Source organism: Leopardus geoffroyi, chromosome A2 (assembly GCF_018350155.1).
Source record: "Leopardus geoffroyi isolate Oge1 chromosome A2, O.geoffroyi_Oge1_pat1.0, whole genome shotgun sequence".
Classification (NCBI taxonomy): domain Eukaryota; kingdom Metazoa; phylum Chordata; class Mammalia; order Carnivora; family Felidae; genus Leopardus; species Leopardus geoffroyi.
In genome coordinates, this window is record NC_059331.1 from 122,425,904 (window position 1) to 122,446,676 (window position 20,773).

The 20,773-nt window shown below is 54.6% G+C and overlaps 1 protein-coding gene across 1 annotated transcript in view; it reads right to left on the bottom strand.

Annotated features, from left to right (window-relative positions):
• The window catches only part of CRHR2 (corticotropin releasing hormone receptor 2), a 46,658-nt gene extending 35,859 nt beyond the window's left edge, over positions 1 to 10,799 (bottom strand). Inside the window, exons 1-2 of the mRNA XM_045495217.1 lie at positions 10,675 to 10,799; positions 1,418 to 1,511 (exon numbers count right to left, since the gene is read on the bottom strand). Coding sequence (XP_045351173.1) covers positions 1,418 to 1,511; positions 10,675 to 10,761 — 181 coding nt within the window. The 5' untranslated portion in view covers positions 10,762 to 10,799. The remainder of the gene's footprint in view (positions 1 to 1,417; positions 1,512 to 10,674) is intronic.
• Between the last annotated feature and the right edge of the window lie 9,974 nt (positions 10,800 to 20,773).

A 20,773-nucleotide genomic window follows, 5' to 3' on the forward strand; every position in this document is an offset into this window, starting at 1 on the left:
TTGAGCCTCATGTTGCAGAGTGCAGAGCCTGCTTGGGATTTGTTCTCTCCTCTCTCTCTCTCTCTCTGCCCCTACCCTGCTTGTGCTCTGTCTCTCTCCAAATAAATAAATAAACTTAACAAAATTAAAAATGAGTAAAATAAACAAAATTTTATTTTATTTTATTTTATTTTATTTTTTTAAATTTTTTTTTCAACGTTTATTTATTTTTGGGACAGAGAGAGACAGAGCATGAACGGGGGAGGGGCAGAGAGAGAGGGAGACACAGAATCGGAAACAAGCTCCAGGCTCTGAGCCATCAGCCCAGAGCCCGACGCGGGGCTCGAACTCACGGACCGCGAGATCGTGACCTGGCTGAAGTCGGACGCCTAACCGACTGCGCCACCCAGGCGCCCCCCAAAATTTTAAAAACAAACAAGAAGAAGAACCAAGGACCCAGACGTGCACAAAAGAAAGAGCACGTGAGGACAAAAGGGAGGAGACAGCCACTGCAAGCCAAGGACAGAGGCCTCAGAAGAAACCACCTCTGCTGATACCTTGATCTTGGACTTCTAGCCTCCAGAATCGTGAGAAAATACATTTCCCTGTTTAAGCCACCCGGTCTGTGGTATGTTACATCAGCCCTCGCAAACTAATACAGATGGCTTAGGTGACTCAATCATTGCTTCTAGGTGGAGAAGGTGGGACCCAGACTTGGGTCTGTATGACCCCTGCACTGAAAGGCAGGCTGGTAACAGGGCCGTTCTCCTGGACACCTGACCCAGGCTGCATGCGGGGCTGGGCCCCATTGCTGGGCAGCACCCTTACCTCCTTGTTGCCTTGCCAGCAACTTCAGATCCTGGGGCCCTCCCCAGGCCTCCTCCTTCCCTGCAGCTACCGTGGGTGCAGACCTGAGACTGCCATGACACCGGGCAGGGCTTGGGGACTGCTCTCCAGAGCCCTTGAGAGCCCAAGGCTTTTCTGAGCTCCGCAGGTGGCTGACCCTGACTCCAAGTCGGCGGTAGGGGTGGGGGGGGGGGGGACTCTGAGGAGTCAGAATTCAGAGGCCCAGCTGCTGTCTTGCAAGTCCTTACCAGGAGGTGACACCTGTAGCCACGGCAACCAGAGAATGTGGTTGACATCTTCTGCCGGTCTTGCTCAAGTTTATAAACAGAGGGTTACCCTCTCCTTGGGCTCTCGAATGCCAGCCCAGCTAGCTTCCATTACGTGCGGGGAGCTGGGAGCTGGGAGCCAAGTCCTTCATCATCAGTGAAGGGCCGGAGCCCCAAACGGGGAAGGGGCCTGCTCAAGGACAGAAGCTGGCATCCGCCACCCCACATGGCTTGGGCTGGTCCAGGAGAGCGGCCTCCTCCCTCCTGGCCCTGAGGCTCACCGTTCTCTCTTGGGGTCTGCCCCAGGGTGGCGGCGGTGGGCTTACCTGAGAGGTTGGCGAGAGTCATCACTGCCCGGCAGTATTGTTCCAGCATTGCCCACAGGGGCTGGTCTATGGGCGCCTGGCTTGGCCCGGCAGCCTAGGGGATAGGACGGATGAGGGTCAGAGGTCAGGCCCTGGCTAGCCCCTGTAGCACCCGTCTGCTCCCCTTACCCGGTTCTGTCACTCATGCATGCAGCGGAATGGCAGCCTGGCCAGGCCAGGAACCCCAGAAAGGTCTCAGAAGTGTTCCAGTGCAGCTTGACCTCGGAGGCAGGGATCTGTGCTTTCTAGCCCCTGGCGTCCAAAGCGCTCCTCCTCAGGACGGGATGTGCCCCGTGTCCTTCGGTCAGCAAAGCCAGGTGGGGAGTCCACCAGCTGTTTGTTTACCTAACAAATATTTGTAGAATGCCTGCTATGTGTCTGGCCCTAGTTGGAAGACCCGATGGCTGTCCTTGGGGTAGTCCCAGGCCAGGCAGGGATCCCCTAAACTTAGAGGGTACAGAAGGGAGGGGAGGAGAGTAGACAGTGTAACTTTGTTTCCCTCTCACACAGGGAAACAGGCAGTTACAACAAAAGTGTCTCCCCGTGGAAGAGATTTCCCTGGATTTGGGAAAGCAGGGAAGGCTTCCTGGAAGAGGTAGCACTTTGGGGGCAAGCAGAAGAATGAGTAGGGGAAAAGGAAGGGACCACTGTGCCAATGTGGACACTCACCAGGGAATAGACATGGTTGTTGCTACCATGGCAATTCCATCCAAAAGATAAAAACCATCCAGGATCCCATCTTCTGAAAACACCATGAGAATCGGTGCTGGGCATGGAGGAATAAAGTAAAGGTGGTTATCTCTGCCCCTGAGGAGCCCATCTTCTGGTGGGAAAGAGGGATGGGTGACCAGGTTGCTACAGCATCGATAACTTGCTGAGGTGGAATGGGGTAGCATCTCGGAGAAGGTCATGCTGATGTGGGCTTTGAAGGCTGAGTAGGAGTTTGCCCAGCTGATAAGGATGGTGCCGGGAAGAGCATCCTAGGTAGAGAGCACAGCATGTGCAAAGGCAGAGAGGCTGGGAAATGGCGTGAGACTGAACGAGAGTAATGGACTCTAGAATTCTAACTCTTGCCCGCTATTTCTCCCAAGGGCACCACTTTTCCAACTCTGTGGCCTGTGTGTGTGTGTGTGTGTGTGTGTGTGTGCGTGCACTTGTGTCCCCGTACGTATGTGCGTGTATACGCAAAATGACTTCTGTGCCTCTCCCAACCCTGACATTCCTGATTCCAAGATTGTAGAAGGCACTGCCCACCAGTGGGCAGCCCCTCCCCTTTCCCTGGCCAGTCACATGTTCTCTCCATGACAGCTGGGTCAATGTTTGCCCCGGGATGTCCCCAGAACTAGAGCCCAACAGCCCTCAAACATCACGTTCCCCACATCTGGCTCGATCCATTTCCTGTGCCGGGGCTGGAGGCTGCACGTTTAGCCTGAGCAGGCTGGCCTGGAGCTCCTAATAAATGACCCCACCTGGCCAGATGGGTTTACACTGCCTGCTGCTTCTCGGAGAGCTGAGGGCAGCAGGGACGCCATTCATAGGGAGTCACTGTACCTGGGACCAGCCAACTCTCTCCGAGGAGGCTGGGTACAGAAGGAGGTGCTGGGGAGCAGAGACATGTGTGCGTAAGGTGTATGTGTGTGGGGTGTGTATTATGTCTGTGTAGCACCTGTGGTTGTGTGAGTAGTATATGTGTAGGGTGCATTGTGTGTGTGTGTGTGTGTGTGTGTGTGTGTGTGTGTGTGTCTGTAAGGGGCTCTCTGGGCCATGAGCTGGGAGCTCTGGCCTTTCAGCCTGCAGGACAGACACTGGGGGCCATGGCCTTGCTGTTCACATATCCCGGAGGCTACTGGGAGCTTTCAGCCTCAGCTTCTTGGGCATCAGGAAGGCCTTGCTGCCCAGTGAGTCCCTGCCAGTGGTGAGGTGGGCTAGGAAGGAGAGGGGACACTCTTTGTCTTGGGATCTCCAGAAGAATTCTGAGGCCCCACACTCAGCTGGATCTGGGGAGATTGTGGGCTCTAGGCCTGACCCATCATACACTTCCCAGCCCCCTTCTTGTTTGAGAAGCAGCTAGGAATGCCCTCCCCGGGGGGGACAGAAGTTCCAGGGAGTCAGCCTCATCTGGAGGTCATGGCAGAGGCAGTGCTCCACCCAGAGGTGCGTGGTGTTGCTGGTGGACCTCCAGGCTGATCAGATTTTGTGTCTTAGATGCAAGCTCCTTCTCTCAGAGCCCCCCAACTGCCACGTTTTGACCGCATCCCTCAGCTGTCTCATGTTCACCTTTGGGCGGGCAGTCTGAATCCCTGGCTCTGAGCCCACAGACGGAGGGGCGAGGTCAGGGCATCCTCACTCGGGCAACGCGGGGCTGTCCCTGCATCAGACGCTATGGTCTCAGGCTGCGGCTGGGTCCCCTTGCTGTGCAGAGCACTGGGGCGCAGGTGACCGTGCTCAGTATTGACGTGTGCCCTTCAGGCGTGGGCAGCATGGGCGAGCAGCTCAAAAGAGGTTTTGGAATGACTCCCAGATCTGGGTTCCATCTTCTGTAACTTCTCCACCGGTCCAATAAGCTGGCACAGCTAAAGATGTTCTTTCTCTTCAAGGGGGCTGGCTGGGTGGATCTGACTCAGTTCAAACCCATGACATCCCCTGCTGCTGGCGGCGGTGGTGGGTGGGCAGCAAGGAGGGAGAAGAGGCCGCCGCTCTCTGGAAGCACCCAGTGGCCCCGGGAAAGCAGAGACACGGCCATGAACAGTTACACCTCAAGGCCTGGGCCGTGGGCTCTCGGAGCAGCTAGGCTGTAAACACCCCCATGTTCAGGGCTCCGGGCATGCTGCTTGTTAGCCCTGTGGCCTTGGCCAAGTGACTTAACTTCTCTGAGCCTCGCTCTCCTCATCTGTCAAATGGAGACAATACAGAGCCCATAGGGCTTTGGAGTACATTAAACAAATGACCGTACATCACGAGCCTGGCATATAGAAGGCATGTGTCAAATGGTGGCCCCTGTCAAGGGCTTGAGGAGGGGTCCAATTAGAGAGCTCAGAGATAGGGGGTGGGGGTTCAAGCCCCACTGTGGGGACTTCCGAGGCCCAACTCAAATCCTTCTCCAGAAAAGCGTCCTAGAACCGTGTGTCCCTCCCTCCCCACCTCTCTCGCCGGCACAGATACCCCTCAGCTTTCAGCACTCCTCCCAGCACTGGGCCCTGGCAATGCAGCCTGAAGCCCCCTCATTGGGCCCACCACTCAGCAGTGCCCAGTCAACGCTGGCTGGGGAAACTCAGGGCTCCGTGGAGGGCTGGGCACTGGAGCTCAGTCCAAAAGCATGGAACCAGGGTCCAAGGTAGGGGGAAGGATAAGAAGAGCAGAAAGAGATCCCCGAGGCCGGAGCCGAGCAAAGGCTTGGAGGCAGGAAGGCACAGGGCCTGCTCAGGAAGCAGCCGGCCTCTGGTTTGAGGACGCCATTCACAGGGCACAGGGAGACAGAAGAGGAGAGGCTTCTTTAACATGAAATCAGCACTCACGGTGTGCCGCACACAGCTCTCGGGGCTTCACGACAGCTCCTTTGAGCCTCACAACAGCCTCCGAGGTAGCGGCAGATAACCCCATTGTACAGATGAGGCAACTGAGGCCCAGAGAGGTAAAGTCATCTCCCAAGGCCGCGCAGCAAGCAGGTAAGGGGCGGAGGCAGGACTGGACAGCCAGTCTGGTAGGCTGTGGCCTGGTCAGATACACAGAGAGGTGTTGGTCCTGGGTGGGGAATTAAAGGAAGGCCTGTGGTCCACAGATGCCGAGAGTATCACACAGTCCCAAACAGGGTGGCTGTGGGGCTTAGGAGGCCACTCAAGTGAGAAGCTGTTGTCACCCGTGCGGTGGGGCCTATAGGCAGAAAGCTGGGTCACAGGAGGAGTGTGGGCGGACCCAGCCAGCCAGGCAGGACCTTGCACATGAAGAGGTTTGGGCTCTATAACTTATCCTGAGCCCCCTGAAGACCCATTGTTTTCTCTTCTGCAGAGAACACTTGAGGCTTCTGTACGCAGCTCTTGGGTGTCCTAGGGGCAGAGAGCCACCCTCCACCCCTCACCTCTACCCAGTGAGACCATAGGTGGCCCACATCTGCCTGGTTCGCATCTGTGTCCTCAGTTCTCAGTCCAGAGCCTGGCACATGGCAGGTGCTCAACAACTGTTTGCTTGGACGGACGGACGAATGCGACCACAGTCCCGTCAGGTGGAGCTGCACCCCTACCCCCAGTTCTGGGAAGCTCAGGTTCTGGGCTCTCTTCCTGCTTGTCGGATTCCTTCTCTCTCACTTTTCACTTTGAGGCCAGCCAGTTCCTGGTTCCAGCCTCTGCGTGTCTGGAATTGGAAGCCTTCGTGTTATAAAGGGCAGGGGAGAGGCCCCGGGGGAGAGGCCCTGGCAGGAGGAGGCAGCAGGTCAGAGCCAAGATGCCAGCTGCCCTTCTTCCACCTTGGGCCCTGTCCAGGCAGAACCTGTGCTCCAGGGACCAGGCAGGCCTCAAAGGTGTCACCTCCCTGGAGCCACGGTGTCGGCCCAGCCTGGTGCTGCCTCCTGTTCTGGCTACAAAGCTTCGTCTAAATTTAGCCCCTAGTCTAAGCCTGGGAGATTTACGGACCACAGGTCCTGTGGCCAGGCTGCCAGTCGCCAGAGAGGAATGGGGTGAGCTCCCTTCCTGCCTCCTCCCTCTCTGCCCAAGGTCAGGGAGGACTCCTCTGGGAGGGAGAGGATCCCTCCCCACTGTTTTCTCTCATTCACTGATTTCACTGAGCCTGAGTTAGGGCTAGAGGAGGAAGAAACTCAGCCCTGAGAGAAAGAGGAGAGGAGGATGCTGGAGATGGGGAGAAGGTGGGATAGGGGAAGGGGGGAGGAGGGGGAAAAGGAGGTGCTGGGGGGACGGCAGGAAGGTGAGAAGGAGGGAGACCCTGGGCGCTGAGCAGACCCATAGGAGGCAGTACTGGAGCTGAGGCTGGTTGAGGCAGAGGGGAAGGGACCAGAGGTCATAAGAAGGAAGTAGGCCATTATTTTCTGGAGTATCTGGGCAGGCTTCCTGGGAGGGGAGACTAGATACTCAGTTCTAACTTACCAGGTGCTACACTTCAAGTGAGGACCTCAAAAGCCCCAGCAGCTTCCTGTGGGTCCTCCCATCCCTGAGGGGTCCAGCAGGTGGCTCTTCTTAAGATGCCCACTCTCCCCTCCAGTTCTAACAGCCAACAACTCCCCTGGAGAAACTTCCAGGCCTCTTTTTACCATGTGCTCTCTGACAGCCTGTGACTCTCTCTTCTCCATGCCTCTCCCCTTCCTATGCCAAGCTCTGGGCCCTCACGCAGATGTCTGAGGATGGGGGGACGTGTAGGATGGGGAGGCCCACTAAAGGGGGAGGCAGCTGGCCAGCAGGAGGCCCTAGAACAGGTCACTAGGCCTCAAATGATCTCCTTACTTATCAACTCATCTAATGTCCAGTTGACCTAAAAGTCACTCCATTCTGATTTGTTTTAGTCTCTGAGTGTCCTAATTAAATTCTTGGAGAGGGAAGATAATCTGGAGTCAGGCTGCTCGGTTTGAATCCTGACCCTGCCACTACCAGAAGAGTGACCTTGGGCACGTGAGGTCACCTCAGCTCCCTCATCTGTAAAATGGGAGTATTGATGGTCTTATCCTCTAGGGATTTTACAAAGCTTAAAACAGGTAATGGGTACCAGGACTTAGGACAGTGCTGAGCATGTGCTGAGCCCAGTGTAGATGCTAAATAGAATAAACAAAACAAGCTTATTGGATAATCTATCCTTCCCTCTGGTGGATTTGAAATGACATTTTAAAAAAAATTAGAATTTTGAAGAAAGCGACTTTAGACAAACTGGCCGAGGATTCCTAATAATGGCTAAAATCAGATAAAAGTAGAAAATGGCAGCTAAGAGGATACAGAGTAGTCCTGTAATTCGTAAAGTGCTGCAAATTTAAGACTTACCAGGAATACAAAATTAAGTAAGCAGTGCTCTCAGACAAATTGGTTTTTTAAAAAGTACATAAACATCAACAAAGTGGCAAGAAAAAAAAAAAAAACCAGAAAGATTAAATTAGATGATTGGCTTAGTCAACTACTCCGAGAGTAGTTGAATTTTAGGGAAAGGTTATTATGATTTAGCTCCTGGCAAATGGCCCTTGAGCCCCCTGCCCACACCCTGCAGACCCTGGGTGTGTAGGAGAGGTGTGCAGGGCCCCGGCCTTAGTCTTGGGGAGGGCTGTGCAGCTCAGGGAGGGTCCAGGCTTCTGGAGCCAGGGACTTTTCTTGTTGCTGAGCCTCCTTGGGCCAGAGCCCCCCACCAGAAAGCAGGACCTAGAGTAAGAGGCCACAGAAGCGCTGTTCTGAGACCTTGGGGGTGCTACCCAAAGGTCCAAGAGGCCGAACCCAGCCAAGAGGAACTGATAGACTCGTGGGATCTTCACAGAGGGTAAGTCAACTACCTCAAGAGGTTGGAATCAAGAGTTTCAGAATCCAGCGGCCATAGTACTTAGCCTCACTCAACCTCGGTTTCCACCTTCCGCCCTTAGCCCAGCCTGGTGCACGAGATAGGCTTCATGATTCCATGCTGCCACCTGAAGCAGCTTCCCAAAGGCCTCGCAGGGCAACCAGGAACACCAAGGTCAAGGCTCGACTCCTCTGGGCTCTTGCAGTGTGGGCTGGGTCCAGGGGTCTGCCCCACTAAACTGCAAGTTGGAACTTCCACAAAGGCAAATCAGGGCAGCCCCCTCCCCTACTCAGGAAGCTTCCAGAGCTCCCCAAGCTTTTAGGACAGAAATCTGATCCCACCAGGGCCCAGCAGACCCCAAAAGCCTGGTGCCATCTCTTCTCAGGGTTGGGGCTTGTCCGGGGCCCTCACCCATTACTTGCTTTCCCCTTGGCCATCTCCCAGGGCTGCCCCATCCCTACCCCTGCTGTCCCATCCACCTCCACCAGACTTTATCATAACCCCCACACACTTTTCTTAGTTCCAAAGACCAGAGTTTATAAAGGCGCACTTATTTCTAGCCATTATTTTCTTCCTGCCAGTGCCTCCGGCTGGGCCATCAACTCCAGAGGGCAGGAGCCCTGGGCGGGTGTTTTCACCTCCTTGTCCCTACCACGCATCATCCTCTTTAAATGCCAATTCAGTAAATGAAAGGGCTGGAGACCTGGCTCCTCCTGCATCACCTTCCTTCCCTACCGCCTGCTCTGGGTCCCATGTTCTCTTTTCACCGTGAGCAGAAATCTCAGAATAGTTGGATGAGGACCCAGAAATAAATTCTGTTACCACAAGAAAGCCTGCACTTTAGGGCCAGAGAGATCACAGTTCCGTTCCTCTCCGGGAGGTTATGTGCTGAGCAACTTTGGCCAAATAACTAATCTTCAGCCTCAGGCTGAGGTCTCCCTGGGAGGGTCTGGTTGACTCTAAGGGACTACAGACTGTTGCCTCTGAGCTTCTCAGTTCTGACACCCCCAGAACCCAGGGGACCCTCCCACAGACTCCCTCCGCATTGGCCTGGCTCTGGGGCAGGGACCAGAAAGCTCTCCTTGGCTCACCAGCTTATGCAATTGGCATCATGGCCCCCAGAGGGGAGGGTCAAGGGGCAGCCCTGGGCCTAACATCCGGCTCTCTTGGAAGGCATGTATCTTGAGAACACGTGGCAGGAGGCAAAAAAGAGCTTAAAACTCAGGGGATGTGGGGTGGGGGAAGCAGGTGATAGTGAACCCATCCCACAGCCTCTACTCATCCCAAGTATAGACTTCAATGTCGTTAAAAGAACCTGGCAGATTTCAGGACCATCTGCCCATGGGGGGCACTGACCGCCCCTCTTCTGCACCTGACTGGACCCACCGGGAGGGCAGGGCCCTTAGTGGCATCATGCCTTATCTATAGTGCCTGGCACAAAACCATAGCTGAATTTACTGAGGGCTTACTCTGTGCCAGGCACGGTGCTAAGAGCTTTACTCTATTATCTAATATAACCTAATATTATCTCAACTATTCCTCATGACAACTCTATCCAGTAGGCACTGATATCACCTTCATTTTACCCATGAGGAAACTGAGGCTTGGAAAATTGGAGTAACCTGTCCGAGGTTACACACTAAGCGGCAAAGCAGGGATTTGAATCAGGTGTGTTGGCAAAGCCACTTTGCCACAATGGATGCCCACTACCTCTCTGTTGAATGAGCGTTGAACAAATGAGTCCTCTGTGTATATACGGGACATGGCGACCCAGGCAGTCCCAGAGGCTGGCGTGTGGTACAGTAGGGACAAGACCAGGTTTTCTGACTTCTAGCCTGGTTCTTCTCCCCTGCACTGTGTGGCCCCGGGGCCCCTCTTGCCTCTCTGAACCCCTTTAATGTCTTGGCTCTTCATGAGAAGTGTGACTTAGGACAGATGTCCCTCCTTCTCTGAGCTTTGGTTTCCCCATCTGTAAAATGGGGAGAGGGGTTAGAGGTGGACTCCTCCTGCATCTGTTTCTGGGAACCATTCCGTCCCAGCCTCACCTCCACTTCTTCAGCTCTTTCTGTATAGTCCCATCCCCCCTCCACCCCTGTACCCACCTGTACACCCTGACTCTGGCCACAGGCAGGGGTGGGGGGTGTGCCCACAGTTTTCAGAAACCCTTGGCTAGATTGGTCCTCCCGGTGCCTCCTCCGCCTCATTGCTCAACGGGGACTGGGGGGTTGCTGCTTGAAGGCACTGAGAGGAGGGTAGGCAAAGGGTGGCAGGAGATGGGGGGCACAGCTCTGGTGGGAAGGGCCAGAACTGAGGCGGGGTGAGGAAGGGTGTGATGGGAAGATGGAGAGGGACCCGCGGGGGAGGGTACAAAATGGACAGGGGATAGGGAATGCCTGGACCTGAGGACGAATTTTTGTCCTAGAAATGAGTGTCACCTGGAACACTCTGTCCATCCATAAGGGTTTCCATGTCCCATCCTAGGTGATGTTAGTTTCATCTCCCCTCCACCTGCCCCCCCCCCATCCCCGCAGGAGATCTATCGCCACCCCCTCATCCCATATAGGGATCCCCAGCCTCAACCCGGCCACCAAGTCCTGAGATCTCCCCAACCCAGCTCCTAACTAGGCTGAGTGAAACCCGGACCAGTAACTAACTGAGCAATGAGACCCGCCTCCCACCCCGGAGCTCCGCGCTCCCGGGCGCCCCCACCCCGAGCCGGATCCCCATCTCCCTGCACTTACTTTGAGCAGCGGCGGGAGGAGGCAGAGCAGGCAGAGGACGGGGTGTCCGGCGTGGACGAGGCGTGGGGGCCCCTTGGGACCCCCCATGCTCTCGGTGGCTCAGGAAAGGAGCGCACCTCCCCTGCGCGACGTCCCGCCCAACTTGCCCCTCCCCTCTCCCCCCTCTCCCCTAGCCGGAGCCCAGTTGGCCACCTCCCTCCCTACTCTCATGCGTTGGCCCAGGTAAGGCCCTGGGCCCAGGGACCATTCTCCTCACCCCCACCCCCACCCCAGGGCGGCGTGACACCTCCCCACAGCCTGCCCCTCCGGGTTATTTATAGCGGGTGCCGGGCAGCGGCTTGTGCCTCCGCAGCCAGGGGCCAAGCTCTGCGTCCAGCCTGCACACAAAGGGTTAATGCCTTTTATCAGCCCGCCCCTTTTGCTTGGGCTGTAGCTTCCCAACTTGGGGAGAGAGGAACTGAGAAAGGAAGGAGGGGGCCTTGGGCTGTGGTGGCGCCACAGCACAGAGTGGCTTAGGCGGGTCGCATCCCCACCAGGCTTCCTGAGGGCATCTTCTGATTATCTGGGGAGCTTTACCAGGCTCCAGTGCCTATTGGGATAATTGAATTTGAATGTGGCAGCGAAATTAAATAATAGTACTGTATCAATGTTCAACTTCCTGGTTTTGATAACGACACTGTGGGTAAGAGAATGTTCTTGCCTTTAAAAAGTACACATTTAGGGATAAAGGGGCACCACGTTTCTAAGTTACTTTCAGATGGTTGGGAAATATACACACACATGCACACAGAACAACAAAGCAAAATGTCGATAATTGGTAAATGTGGGCAATGGGTATATGGTATAGATTTGATCATTCTTCCAACTTTTCTGTAAATATGAAATAAAATCCTAAATTAAAAAAACAAACACACAAACCCAGGGGCTCCTGGGTGGTTCAGTCTGGTAAGCATTGGACTCTTGATTTTGGCTCAGGTCATGATCTTGAGGTTTGTGAGTTCAAGGCCCACGTGGGGCTGTGTGCTGATAGCTTGGAGCCTGCTTGTGATTCTGTCTCCCTCTCTCTCTGCCCCTCCCCTGCTCAAGCTCTCTTTCTCTCTCTCTCTCTCTCAAAGAGAAATAAACATTAAAAAAAACAAGAACGACAACAAAAAAACCAAACAACAATGACAACAAATGCATCAATGCCAGAACCCCCACCCTTGGGGATTTTGATTATAGGTGGTGATGGTCAGGGACTCAGTTACTGGTATGTTTCAGAATTGCTCAAGGATCCTAATGTCAAGGCAAGGCTGAGCAGTATTGGCCTTGGGTGGTGTCGGGCCTGGGTCAGGGTTCAGCAGGTGAGGCCTGCTCTCTGGGAGCCACTGAAGCCGCCCTTGCAATTGTTCTAAAGGCCGGCCTGGTGTAGGGACTTGAACAGCTTAAACAGAAGTTCCAGCGTCTTAAAATGTGAGGCGAAAGCATTTGAGGAATGTGATTAGTGGGGCATTTAGCTTTTCCTGGAGGTTGCAGTCAAGGTGGGGACAGGCCCTGGAGAACTCAGCCTGAATTCAAGAAACTTAGACACTCTGTGTTTACTCTGGTCTCTCTGCCTGGGACACTCTTCTGTCCCTCCGCTCCTCCTCCCCTCCACCTGCTTCCTCCAGGCAGCCTTACTGGAGTGCACCAGCTGTGGAGTGTGACCGTCCCCTGAAATCTCACAGGCCAGAGTCAGCCCCTGGCTCTTCCTCAATGTGGGCTGTTCTCTGTCCCTGGGGCGGTTGAGGCCGGCCTCCAGCCAGCTTGGGGGAGGAGGCAGGAATCACTTCCTGAGGGCGGAACCCCCCCCCCACCCCCCGCCCCGTCTCCCCCCCTCTGTTTATTTCTTCTCCCCTCCCTCCTCTGTTGCACAGAGCCTAGTCCCAGGGGTGGTGGGTGGGGCGGGGGGACTCTTAATGGAAACACTGAGGAAAAGTTGACCAGATCTCTCCATTCATTTGAAGGTGACAGGGTAGAAACCCCCTTCCAAGTCTTGGGACAGGATATGGCTTGCTGGACTTAGTCAGATGGGCTTCTGGGCTCCTGGCAGGAGATGATCGCTTGGCAGGACTCAGAAGGGTGGGCAGACTCAGAGAGCTGATGGGTCGGCGTGAGGTGTACCAGTGCCCTTCAGCACCTGTCACTGAGCATCTCCATGGCTGGTCTCACCATGACCCTGTTCAACAGACAGCAGAAGCTCTGACCTCAAGGCTGATCTCCTAGCCTGGGGAGTGTGAGGAGTATGCCAGAAGAGGGAAGGGATGTGGAGCCCATGAGGTGTGGGCATAAATAACGGAGATGGGAGCTGAGAGATGGTACAAGGTGTGGGGCAGCTCAGGGAGTGACGGACAGGACGTCAGGGGGAGGTGCTGCAGAAGCACCTTGACTGGTTTAAACAGATGGAGAAGGGCACATCTTTACTCCAGATGTAGGAGTCAGGGTGGGCAGAAGCAGGGGGCTGGGCAAGTGCAGGCTGGCTGGGCCAGGGGCCTGGCTGGGTGGGGACAGGGTAGGGCCAGGGAATGGGGGGCAGGCTGGAAGGAAGCTAGATCCACTCTGGTTCTAGGGGGATCTGTAGAGCAGGCACATAGGTGCTCGGCCGCAGTCCTCCCTAGCAGGGCATTCCTTGTTGGAAAACTAGAACTGTATTTTGTATGAGGTGGGGATCCCCAGGCATCCAGAGTTTACATCCCCCCATGCTCAAAGGCATGCTTAACCATTGACTGCCTGGTGCTCCTGTGGCCAGAGGTGGGTGAACGCCAGGTGTAACTAACACATGGGGCTCCTGTGGGGTCAGGGGAGGCTGGCACTCGGCATGGCATCTCACTGCGGTGGGACTTCTTTGCTTTCTCTGTCCTGCTTTGCCCCTTCTCTTCCAGTCTCACCTGGGAGCACTTCCCTCATCACTGCTTGTGAATTCTTATCTCACCCCTAGGGACCTAGGGGAGCCTAGAAGCTCATGGAAGTCTGAACTGGACCTCTCTAAATGTAATGGGTTAAAAACAAACTACAACAACAATAAGACACCGAACAAAAACGGCCGAGCCTCTGGGGTGTCCTCTGAATAGCGCTTCTTGACTTTCAGAGGCTGTGCTGGTGGAAGAAACCCAGCTTACAACTGTGATCTGAGCAAGCAAATACAAAATTGTCATGAATACAACATTGTCATTCGCGAGCTTTGTGTTCCTGAGGGCAGACTCCAGGGCGGAGAAGCCTTTTTATTTTTGAAATGCCTTCAAGGCTCTTTTTGATTATGAAAGACGAACTCAGGGTGGTCTGGAAGGAAGGTGGGTGGTTTGCTTTGTAAAAATCAAACGGTGGAAATTCTTACAGTGAGCTTGGCATCCAAGATGGTGAAGGGGAGCAGGCCTAGGATCAGGGCGGGGGATTCTTCCACGGACTCAGAGGTAAAAGCGGGCACAAGGACTGGTGGGGCTGACCAGGTGCAAGGGGGATGGGCGGGCAGGCCTTCCCCGTGGTGTGAGTAGTCACTGAACGTTAGTAATGGGGCTGTGATGAGCCTCCCTGGTCTCCGTCTTCAGGAGAAGTGCACACCAGCGTGTGTCACAGTGCTTGGGGGGAGGGGGAGGTGCTGCAGGAAGCGGGAGGGGGACTGGACATTTGTTTGTTTTGTCCGGAATGCTCCCGTCCTTCTGAGATGTGCCCCATCCTCAACTCCGGTGTTGCTCAATGTTGCTTCTTTTCATGATCACCACCCCTCCTGCCCCCAAAAGAAGCCTTTTTAGATTTTTTTCCTTAATTTCCCTCCCCACTATGAAATTTCAGTACTATGGACATACTGTGTGTCTGGTTATATACTGTGGTTTTCTGGAGGGCCACCAACCTTGTCACACCCAAGATCATTCTGCCCTCTGAGAACTGCCTTCGCCTTTTGAGGGGGGCACTGTTGCCCACTTTGAGAGTGCATGCTCTACTCCCACACGTGATTTAATTTTTTTTTTTTTTTTTTTAATATTTGAGAGAGACAGAGCGCAAGCAGGGGAAGGGCAGAGAGACGGAGACAGAATCTGAAACAGGTTCCAGGCTCTCGGCTGTCAGCACAGAGCCCGACATGGGACTCGAACTGACGAACCGCTAGATCACGACCTGAGCCGAAGTCGGACGCTTAACCGACTGAGCCACCCAGGGGCCCCGCACACCATGTGATATGATTGGCAGCGGCCACTGTGGACTGGCCCAGTGCACTCGAGCAGGCAGGGTGCATGGGAGGCCTTCCTGCACTGACCACAGCTGGTTGGTACAGGAATGGACAGCTGATCTGAACTGACTCGATCACAGTCCTTCCCTGGGATTTAAAAAACTTTGCATCAAAGAGGGACTATTCCTCTTGGAAACAGTGAGAGCGGCCACGTGCAGCAGCTACGTGGCTGTGGGCTGCTGTTAGGAGAAGGCCAAACTGAGAGGATGAGCATCCACACACAGGGAGCAGGGAAGAGAGGGGGCGAGGAGGTCCTGGTGGCCTTCCAGCCTCTGGTTCCAGTTCAGTGGGAAGCCCGCTTTGCCGCTGCCCCCAGTAAGGGAGCTCTCCAACAATTCTTCCCTGATGCTTGAGCTACTTTGAGGGGTCTCTGCCGCTTACTACTCTAGGCATTCTGACCAACACAGAAGGGATCAGAAAATGAACAGGAGTAGCATTCAGAGTGAAAGGTGACCAGGAAAATGTGTGGGAACGACAAGAGGTGAAGGGGGTCCGGGGTTTTCTGTAAATCTGATGGGCTGGGGGCAGGCGAGTCATCGTGTGTGGCGATGCAAGGAAAGGGTGACTTTGGAGGACTGGCGTTTTAGAGGGACTTGAGTTGAGCAGGGGAGGGACGGGATTGGGTCTGCGTTCTAGGAGGCTTGCTTGAGCAGCAGGGTGGTCTTGGGTTGGAGACAGCAAGCCTGGAGCTAAGGAGAGAGCAGGGCAATGGGTACAGCCGTCCAGGCAAGACATACGATGGCATCTCAGTCCAGAGCGGGGTCTGTGGGGAAAAGGCAGGGCCTGCATCACGCAGAGGCCATCAGCAGACTCCCTGTCCTACCTTTTGGGGCCCCACACTTACCCTCTCTCTTGTCTGGGGCTGAGCCTTGCCAGGCCAGGCACCATAGCAGATGAGGGGGTGCTCTCCCCCATCTTGTCCCCCAGGCTCATGACGCTTTTTATTTTAGCTGTGGTCACACCAATTTAGCCTCAGACTGAAGAGTCTGCCTTTGCAATGCAATTTCAGGATACAATTTTATAACCTTGGTAGAAGAACAGGCATTGATTTTGCTCATGTTTTGATTTTTATTTTTTTCTGTGGGTTTTGTGGGATTTTACTTTGATTTCTCTCTCTCTCTCTCTCTCTTTTTTTCCTCCTTAATCCTGCTTCAGGAAGGCCAGGTCCAAGCATGAGTTCTGATCCGCTATTGTTGTCACTTGACTCTAAAGAAAAACAAGTTATCGTGTTGATTAGTAGGGATTAAATCTGTTCTGGCAGAGTTTCTACCTGCCCATGAAGGAGCCTTGAACTTTGTGCCTGGAGAACAGCTGTGGGGCTAGTGTTTTCCGGAATAGTTTGGGTTCCAGTGTCGAGTGGCACTCGGGGCGTGGCTCCTGCTTGTCATGTCTGTGGTTTCAGGGTCCTCTGTCTCCTGTGCAGGCTCCTCCCAGGAGCAGGCGGCATGGGCTGGGCTGGGCTGGGCAGCAACCCATGGAGGGGATCCCAAGGGCAGTGAGGAACAGGCTGATGCTGTCCCCTGGGAATAGTCTATGGGTCCCACCTCTGCCCCCGCTCCAGCATTTGCTGTGACCCCTGTGACGTACATCTTTTTTTTTTTTTTTTTTCCAACGTTTATTTATTTTTGGGACAGAGAGAGACAGAGCATGAACAGGGGAGGGGCAGAGAGAGAGGGAGACACAGAATCGGAAACAGGCTCCAGGCTCTGAGCCATCAGCCCAGAGCCTGACGCGGGGCTCGAACTCACGGACCGCGAGATCGTGACCTGGCTGAAGTCGGACGCTTAACCGACTGCGCCACCCAGGCGCCCCCCCTGTGACGTACATCTTGCTCCCTTCACCTTTTCTCCTGAATTCCTCCACTGCAAAATGAAATAACAACACCTGCCACGGAGGGCCATACCATTTTGAGGACTGGGTGGGAAAACCACTCCCTAGGAATGTGAGGACATACCATTACTATCACTGTTTCTTCCAGACACTGAGGGGCCCCCCGGGTGGCCCAGTGGGTTAAGCATCTGACTTCGGCTCAGGTCATGATCTCGTGGTTTGCAGATTTGAGCCCTGTGTCGGGCTCTGTGCTGACAGCTCGGAGCCCGGAGCCTGCTTTGGGATTCTGTGTCTCCTGCTCTCTGCCCCTCCCTTGCTCACACTCTGTCTCTCTCTAAAAAATAAATAAAACATTTTTTAAAAATTAAAAAAAAAGTCAGCAGACATTGAGGACCCACTAGGCACAAGATCCTGTGCAAGGCATTACTATAGATGCCTAAAACGGAATAGATTCTGAACGAATGTTTGTCAAGTGAACAAATGAATGAGGATGACCATGGGTGTCGCAGGGCAAGAGGTTTGGAATGTCAGGGACAGAGGGATTTGAGAAGCCCTGACACAGTGGGCAGAATCTGGCTGTTTCCACCCAGGTCTGTTTCCTGGACTCCTACAAGAGCACCGGGCTAGAAGACAGAAGACTGTCCTCAGTATGAGGTCCACATACATTTATTGAGCACCTGCTAAGTGCAGAGTGCAGGGAGAGAAGACATAGTGGCTGTCACAGCATGGGGGGGTGGGGGACACAGACCAGTAAATAGGCAATGGCTATGAGGGCCAGTGAGTATGGGGTCACCAATCCAGCCACCAGGATCATGGAGGATGAGCAGAGCTCAACTGGGTGAGGGTGAAGGTGTGGAGGCCAGTGGAAGTCGTGGTCAAGGTGGACGGAGGGACTCCCAGAGGATGAGACAGGCTCAGGGACATGTGGAGGTTTGTGGGGGTGGAGTCCATCGCAGATGGTAGTGGGGACTACCTTGGTGACCCTGAGCAGTGGACAGAGCCCCGGCCAGGGGGTGTCGGGGCTGGGCAGGGCAGCCACTGGAGGAATCAATCATGGAGGCGACATGGTCACATGGGCATTGTAGAAAAAACTGGGTGGAGAATGGCTTGGCTGAGATAGGAGAGAGGCAGGAGGCCGGTCAGGAGGCTCTGCAGGTAAGAAGTAGTGGGGGCCTGAGTTCTGGTTCTGATTCAGGTCCCCAGAGAACCTTGGAGCCAGAAGGGACCTTAACAGTCACACAGTTCACATTCCTATTTCATAGATAAGAAACTGAGGCCCAGTGAAGCCTGATGGCCTTGCACCTGCAGGAAGGCCGTATCCCGGAAGGCTTCTCCTTGGCTGCTGTGCTGGCTCACCCCCCTGTCCCACTCTGTCTGCAGAGTGAGATGAGACAAGGACACATGTCCCTTGCTCTTCTTCTGGATCAGGTTGCCTCTGTTTTGGGGTGACTTGTGGGCAGAAGCCTAAGACATAAGTTAAAAACACGTGAGTGGTCTGCGAGGTTCGTAGGGCCTGGATTCAGCCTTTTGCTGGTCAGAGGTCAGGGCTAGTACCTGGGTGGCTTGGGGGGCATCTGATTGAACCTCGGAATATGACCAAATGTGTGGCGAAGGCCAAGGCTGGTGGTACCAGACTGGCAAGGCGAGGAGGTGGCCTTTGCTAATGGAGCTCCCTGGGGCCACAGGAGGACAAAGGAGCAAGCCAGAGGAAACCAGAGTTCGACACCCCATCTACTCCAGACTGTTCTCCTGGTGGCCAGTGGGACAGGCTGGGAGAGTGTGGTAGCAAGGCCAGTGGCCTGGAAGTCTTGTCCTCTGCCTTGCTCACTTGGCCCCACGCCCGGACTGGGAGTGAGGGTTCTGGTCCTGCTGTATCACTTACCAGCTGTCCACCCTTGGAAGAAAACGTCCCCCTCGGGGCCTCAGGCTTCTCATCTGTTGAGTGGGGATAAGGATCATCTGTGTGGCTGGGCTGCCTTACGTTACCCTCAGGTCATGGAAGAAGCCAGAGAAGTTCAGATTCCCGGGGCTGTGGGCTCCCTGTTGGGGCCCTGTTCTCTGCTTGGCCACTCTCCATGCTGGCCTCTCGGGCAGATGCTGTGATAGCCTTCCTAGTTTAGTGGTGGGTGGAAAGTCCGCTTTGCTCCCTCAGCCTCAGCCAGCCCATCAGTAACGTGGGATGAAATCCACTTCCTTCCACCCCGATCTCTTCTCCGTGGTCCTCAGCTGTTCCTGCAACAAGACGAGGCCCTGAAAAGGACAGATTAGGCCCTGAGAAGGACAGCTGAAAGTAGGCCCTCCTGATTCACCCCCCTCCCACCTTCCCAAGATACACAAAAGTCACCAACAGGGCTGAAGGCTAGAAATAAACCAGAAACAAGGAGGCATTTAACTAACCAAAATCCAAGAAAGGCCTGAAGCAGGACACTGGACCCCTTCTATGCCCTGCCTTCCTGCCAGCGTGCTTTGGCCCGTGGAGAAGAGGGAAGCCAGGTCCCAAACTCTGTGAGGGCTGCTGTCTCCTCAGCTGTGCCCATCCATATCTCTTTCCATGTGATGACAGCTGTCCTTTGAGATTTAACTCAAGTCGGTGCAAGCACGCTATCCTGCATCCCAGGGGAGGCTCCGTGACCTCCCTGGGCGGTTATGTATTCCAGGGAGCTCAAGTTCTCATGGTTGCCTCTGGGCAGAGTCCCGCTTTCCGCTGGTTTCTTGATCTAGCTCTCGTCTCTTCTCTCTGGCTTGCACAGACTCATGCGTGGATGTCCCCTGAGCCCCTGACCGTGGAGCAGGGTGCAGCCACTCCTGCCACACAGAAACGCTGCTGCAAGACCGGCTTCCACCTCGAGGGGCCGGAGAACCTGCCGCTCCAGACCGGCTGTGCTGGGATCTGCTGCCTCTAACTTGGCGTCTGCCACGCGTTGGCCCCACTCGCTCTTGCCTGGGGACAGCACATGGCTGACCGTGTGGGCCCCTGAAGTCCCTGCAGCCTGCTGGCAGATAGGGAGGGAGAATAGTCTCCTCCTCTGGTGTTTCTCTGTTTGGGATCCCACAGCAGGCTGCTGTGGTGGGGATGGTTCAAATGATAGTCACTGGGACACACTGAGGCCATTCTTTTTCTCTGGCCTCTGGCCTGCCGTGTCTCCCCCTTGAGGGTCTCAGAGCAGCTCTGCCATTTCACCTTTGCTTATGTTAGGGTTCTCCAGAAGAACAAAACCAGTAGGATATGTATACAGAGAGATTAAAAAAAATTTTTTTTAACATTTATTCATTTTTGAGAGACAGAGAGAGACAAAGCACAAGCAGGGGAGGGGCAGAGAGAGAGGGAGACACAGAATCCGAAGCAGGCTCCAGGCTCTGAGCCGTCAGCACAGAACTCGGTGTGGGGCTCAAACTCACGGACTGTGAAATCATGACCTGAGCCGGAATCAGATGCTCAGCCGACTGAGCCACCCAGGCGACCCCAGAGAGATTTTTTTGGTAAGTTTATTTTATTTATTTTGAGAGAGACAGAGAGAAAGAGGGAGAAAGAGACAGCGTGCGTGCATGCGAGTGGGGGAGGAGCAGAGAGTGAGGGAGAGAGAGAATCCCAAGCAGGCTCCATGCTGTCCCTGCAAAGCCTGACGGGGGAGGTGGGGGCTCGAGCTCACACACCGTAAGATCATGACGTGAGCCGAAATCAAGAGTCAGACGCTTAACCAAGTGAGCCACCCAGGAGCCCCTGTAGTGAGATTTATTTTAAGGAACTGCCTCATACGGTTGTAGGGGCTGGCAAGTCTGAAATCCAGAGGTAAGCCGGCAGGTTGGCAATTGAGGTGAGAGTTGATGTCGCAGTCTGGGGTCTGAAATCTGTGGGTCAGGCCAGGCAGTCTGGAAACTCAGGCAGGGCTTTCATGTGGCCGTTGTTTGTTTGTTTTTTAACTGAAGTATAGTTGACCGACGATGTACATTGGTTTCAGGTGTACAACATGGTGATTTGGCAAGTCTGAACATCATGCTGTGCTCCTCACAAGTGCACCGACCCTCTGT